Source organism: Terrapene carolina, unplaced genomic scaffold, assembly GCF_002925995.2.
Source record: "Terrapene carolina triunguis isolate 2854851 unplaced genomic scaffold, T_m_triunguis-2.0 Scaffold66, whole genome shotgun sequence".
In the NCBI taxonomy this organism is placed as follows: domain Eukaryota; kingdom Metazoa; phylum Chordata; order Testudines; family Emydidae; genus Terrapene; species Terrapene triunguis.
In genome coordinates, this window is record NW_020664417.1 from 27105309 (window position 1) to 27111308 (window position 6000).

Genomic DNA, 6000 nt, shown 5'->3' on the forward strand with positions numbered 1-6000 from the left:
ATACCAGCTGCTTATTTAATTTTAAAAACAGCAAAGAATACCCACCTCCCTTTCCATTTCTTATAAGGTGTCTTGAAGTTTAAATCTCCTCAGTGTGATAGATATGCTTGCTTTGATCTGCTTAGCTCGTGGAAGTCCAGTGGCTCCGTGCTGCTGGCCCCTTGCTGTCCGGGGTCCCTAGGGACAGCTTTGTCCGCCATTAGGGAATTTTTTTCCGAGAACCCCCTGTAACATTTCGCGAACCCTCAGGGTTCATGAACTCCAGTTTGGGAACCACTATAATAGACAGTATTCGCAAGGTTCGAGGGCTTATGTTCCCTAAACTCTACTCAAATCTATAGATGCCCCCTCTCCATTTATACGCAGACAAATGCTGATACCTTAAAAGTGATCTGTGAGCAGAAATGAAAATTGAGTGAACACGAATGTTCCGAATGCCCTTGCTAATTAGGTTCTGTGGAGGAACTAGTTATCTCTTAATTCAATAGATCTCACAGGCCTGTGGCTGTTTCCAGGTTCACTCCTTACTCTTTCATAACATAAGGCTTTTCATAACATCTATATGACTTTATTTTAAAAACAAAACTATTTTATACTTGTCCAAGTGCCCTAAGAGCCTGAGGTTCTGTATTTGTATTTTTGTGCTTCACTCAATTTTCTGTACTTTATTTTATTTTTTATTTTTTTAATGTGCATGAACAATCAGACTTCACCAGATTTCCAGTTGTTTCGGGGCAGTTTTTTTATGCCAAATCCATCATCTTTCTAAAGCTTCCAAGCTGGATACTGTCCAGAGTGCACCAAGCAACTGTCCAGTCTGGAGGCCTTAGAGCAGCATGAGATTTGAATGGAGAAACTGTAGAAGCGACTGGATCTGTTGGCCTTGCAGCCAATCATTACATACAAGGAGAAGAGAGGGGATTAATGTAACAATTTTTTTTGCACCCTTATGTTTGGGAATAGAGCTGAGGTACAGTCTGGTTTGTATCTTTATAACCACTCATTCCATCTTCAGTTTGAACTCCATAAAGATTAGTAATATCTCAGGCTGAAGGGGACAAGAAAAATAACTCCTGACATCAAGTTCTCCTCACTGTGCATCTCCCTGAAATGGCTTCAGTTTTTTATTTTGAACCGGTAACTGTAAACTTTGTAGCCTTTTGACATATATCTGGAATCTCCTACAGTGCTTGGTGTGGTACCAAGCTTTGTCCCGTACAGGCACATTCAGTGAATACAACTTTGTTTTACTCTATTGTCACTATGATTTCACAGTCACTCACTTTGTGGTGAACTGCATAGCCTGTCCTTTACATAGGACTCTTACCAAAACAGTGACCTTTTTAAGGTAAACAGAATTTGGTGCTCATGAGACTGAAGGCCTAGTAGCATGCAGAGAACACTTGCACAGCTGTGCCTCTGGGTTGTGATCCTGACTTGCATTTTCCCTTGTTGGTCTAGGCCTTAACCAGAGCACCATTTGTGCTGAGTTATGTGGCTATCTCCTGTTGAGTGAAAACTTCTACCTAGGTTTAGGATGAGTCCATAAAATGGATCTTTACTTGTGACTTAATCAATAAGGCTGAGAACGCTAATGCATTGACCCTAACAATTCGGCAGTTCTGCAGAAAAGGACCTGGGTGTTACAGTGGACGAGAAGCTGGATATGAGTCAACAGTGTGCCCTTGTTGCCAAGAAGGTTAACGGCATATTGGGCTGCATTAGTAGCATTGCCAGGAGATGGAGGGAAGTGATTATTCCCCTCTATTCAGCATTGATGAGGCCACATCTGGAGTATTGCGTCCTGTGTTGGGGGGCCCCCCCATTACAGAAAGGATGTGGACAAATTGGAGAGAGAGTCCAGTGGAGGGCAAGGAAAATGATCAGGGGGCTGGGGCACATGACTTACGAGGAGAGGCTGAGGGAACTAGGCTTGTTTAGTCTGCAGAAAAGAAGTGAGGGGGGATTTGATAGCAGCCTTCAACTACCTGAAGGGGGGGGTTCCAAAGAGGATGGAGCTCAGCTGTTCTCAGTGGTGGCAGATAACAGAACAAGGAGCAATGGTCTCAAGTTGCAGTGCGGGATATCTAGGTTGAATATTAGGAAAAACTATTTCACTAGGAGGGTGGTGGAGCACTGGAATGGGTTACCTAGGGAGGTGGTGGAATCCATCCTTAGAGATTTTTAAGGCCCGGAATGACAAAGCCCTGGCTGAGATGATTTAGTTGGGGTTGGTCCAGCTTTGAGCAGGGGATTGGACTAGATGACCTCCTGAGGTCTCTTCTAACCCTAATCTTCTATGAATCTTTATAATGTTATTTTAGGGTACATTTTATGAATGAATGAGGGGTTGAGGATGGGACAGGATATCAGCAGTTGGACAAGAAGCGGGAGCATAAATTGAATGGTATCAACAGGAGGTATAGATCAGTACACATGCAACACCCAAGCAGAAGGGTCAGAAAGTAGGAGAGGGCGTGTACATCTGTAAATAAAAAACGCAGACTCTCTGAGACTGACAATGAGTAATAAAACTGATAGGGTATTCAAAACAGATTAAGGCAGTCAAGGCTTGGGGATGTAATTTTTCACTATTAACCTCAATTCCATGATTTGATACTTGCCAACAAAATTCAGGATTTGTTTAAAAAATGTATCCTGAAACAAAATAATCCTAATACCAGAGGCAGATACCTGGTTTAAGACTTATATTCCATGAAATAAATGGCAACTGGAATTACAAAGCTGGTGGTGATGTACTTTATCTACTTATTTATTGAAGATCACTAGTTTTTTACTGTTTTTATTTTTACCCCAGTGGGCTGCAATTGATAGAACTACTGTGGACTATATGCTAACTCTGGTGTAAAACGAAGAAAAATAGTGTTTTAAAGAATAGCTTTTCCCTCCAGTACAGGAGACATGATAAAATATAGGTAGGATGAAGTCAGTTCAACAACCAGTGATGGATTAATATATTCTTGCTATTCTGTTTTCTGTATATACACAATTGAAAAGCAATGGAGTGAAACTAAAAATGAAAGCCAGGATTTTAGATGTGGGAAAAGGCAGCTGGGTGGATTGGTAAACAAAGCACAAGACTCTGACCTTATGATACTGCTGTTCCCACATAAAATTAGCTTAATTGCCACATACTAGTAATCCACATGCTGAAAAACTACCCTTGTAATATGTCACAGTCAATCTTCTGTTTTGGCACAATCCCAGGACTAAGACAGTCTACGAATTACAAGTATGAACTGCATGTTGTCCAGAGAGCCCTCAAGATCAAGACAGCACTAGCGAGCTTATGAGTGACTATCTCGAGCTTTTAAAAATAAATGCAGTCTCCTATAAACTGAATTTTGGAGTTATAATGATCCCATGGTGATCTGCTAAAAAAGCCTTTATGACAGAAGGAAAGCTCCATTGTTCCTTCTATGAGCGAAGAGTTTCCCATACAGAGAGCAATCTGTTGCCCTGTTACAGATGGAGTGAGAACTGTTTTCAGCTGGAGAAGAATGGATTCATGAGTACTTTTGTTTTCATGGCCTTTCCCCTACCACAGAGTGATGAGGTGATTGGGGTATCCAACTTGAATTATATGGAAAGAGGACTGGAGCTGGTATCTGAGCAACGAGAGAGTGGGTCCCCATTCTGGAGCTGAATTCCAACAATGCCTATAACCATTTATTTTCAGATATGAACTGTTGGGCAGTTTTATTTTACTATTGAACCTCTGTGGCCTAGGAGTGTGTGCGCATGCACACAAAAACGCCTAGACAGTTAATCTCCTCTTGGTATTTGTTTAGTTATCACTACACTAACAAACCAGTAATGCTTTGGCGACTATTAGTGCTACAACTATTCCTGTGTTTCTATAATACTATACACTACAGGTGCTAAGACCTGTTTTTTGAGATTCTATATAGGCCCTAAAAACCTGTATAGGGACTGGCCTGCTGATGCTGATCACTTTAGTTTTAAGCATGTTTATTTAGCTAAACTTTCTTCTAGAACAGAGTATATGATTCCCCAGACAGAAAATTGTTCCTCAATCAAAAAGCGCTGCCAAGCTCTACAGCACCAGGACCAAACTCCACAACTCTAAGGGTTACGTACAGACTACCCGCCGGATCGGCGGGTAGCGATCGATCTATCGGGGATCGATATATCGTGTCTTGTCTAGACGTGATATATCGATTCCCCGAACACTCCCGTCGACTCTGGAACTCCTCCAGGGCAAGCGGCTGTAGCGGAGTCGACGGGGGAGCCGCAGCCGTCGATCCCGCACTATGAGGACAGGAAGTAAGTCGAAATAAGATACGTCAATTTCAGCTACGCTATTCCCATAGCTGAAGTTGCGTATCTTAGATCGACCCCCCACACACGCACACCTAGTGTAGACCAGGCCTAAGAAGCCAGCCTCCTCCTTTCATCTATCATTTTCTTGCCACTACCACAGTCTCGATTTGAAAGTTTCAGCTATAAATTTAGGGAAAGTACTGTACCTTTAAGCTGGGAAGCGCAGATCCCCTTGATGACCAGCTATCCCTGGTCATTGCAGCCCATTTGCTGTCAGCGTGATAGAAGTTGTCATAGTCAGTGCAATTCCAGGCAAGCCTGCCCCTAGCGTTGCAGCCTTGTAGATCAAGAATATTGGGTGGAGGCTGCCTACAATTTAAAAAGAGGGGAAAAAATCACTCCTGAAAGTAAGAAGTTAATTTAGTCCTGGTGCCACTATTTTGAGTATTCTCATTCAGAAATCTTTAGATAAGATTTTGATATCTCTAATAGGAAAGGGTTATTAATTCTAAAGACTTGTTGACCAGGGACTTCTGACAAGATTTCTTCTATTAATACTTATGCCTATTCTGCTTCCCCAGAACAAAGAGGAATACAAATCTAAATATGCCAGCTTGCTGCAGTAGAGGATGTAACTTGTAGGTACCAATGTTTCAAGCGATATAAAATAACCCTCTAGTATTTAAACTGTACAGACTAGGCCCACCTAGGGCTAGTGCTCTGTTCTGTCATGCAGGACTTCCAAGTTGGATAACCTGTCTCTTTTCCCTAGCTTGCAGAGAATGGGAGTAGTACCTCATGCTACTCAATGGTAAACACTTATGTGACAGATGCAGAGCTGATATGTAATAGTGTTATGACTAATGCTATGTAATTTTATTAACACTGTGACTTGGTCGGTAAGGGGAAGTTGTTGTATCTTAGGGGTAATGGAGAGTTTATGTGCCTATAATATGTGAATTCAGTGGGGTCTGTGTATGCAGGGCCATCCCTAGCCAATTGGGTGCCCTACTCAGCCCCAGGCCTCCCCCCCCCACCCCAGAGTCTGGGAGGCAGGAGCTGTGGGGGGCCACTTTTGGGGGCCCCACAGGCCCAGAGTGGCCCAGGGGATTAGCAGGGGGCCGGGAGCAGGCCGCTTCGCTTCCCTCGTCCCAGCCCCAGCCATATCGCTTGGGGAAGGGGGTTTGGGGGAAGGGATCCCCCACTCACCGGCAGCAGTGGGAAGCAGAGCAGTCCGGCCCCAGCCCGCTCTACTCCGCCAGCTCCCAGCCGTAGCACTCCGCTTCCCACCGCCGGTGAGAGCCAGGGGCTGTCCTTTCCCCAACCTGAGTGACTTGGGGTTACCATAATCCGGATTTTCCCGGACATGTCCGGCTTTTTGGGACTCAAATCCCCATCCGGGGGGAAATCCCAAAAAGCCGGACATGTCCGGGAAAATCCAGCGCCGCTGATGCTGGGCGGCCGGGGGCTGGGCCAGGGGTGCTGGGGGACCGGGCCGCCGGCGGTGCTGGGCGGCCGGGGGGTGCGCCGGGTCGCCGGGGGCCAGCGGTGCTGGGCAGCTGGGGGGTGTGCCGGGCTGGGGGCGCGCTGGGCCAGGGGCCGGGGCCGCCTCCTCCCCCCACCCCCCCAGCTTACCTGCTTCCTGCGAATCAAATGTTCGTGGGAAGCAGGGGAGGGGGCGGAGTTGGGGCGGGG

The 6000-nt window shown here is 45.4% G+C and overlaps 1 protein-coding gene across 2 annotated transcripts in view; it reads right to left on the reverse strand.

Moving 5' to 3' along the window:
- CUNH4orf45 (chromosome unknown C4orf45 homolog) overlaps positions 1-6000 on the reverse strand; it is an 88236-nt gene that overhangs the window by 25347 nt on the left and 56889 nt on the right. For both annotated transcript variants that reach the window (XM_029910630.1, XM_029910629.1), the window contains exon 4: positions 4512-4674. In XM_029910630.1, coding sequence (XP_029766490.1) covers positions 4512-4674 — 163 coding nt within the window. The remainder of the gene's footprint in view (positions 1-4511; positions 4675-6000) is intronic.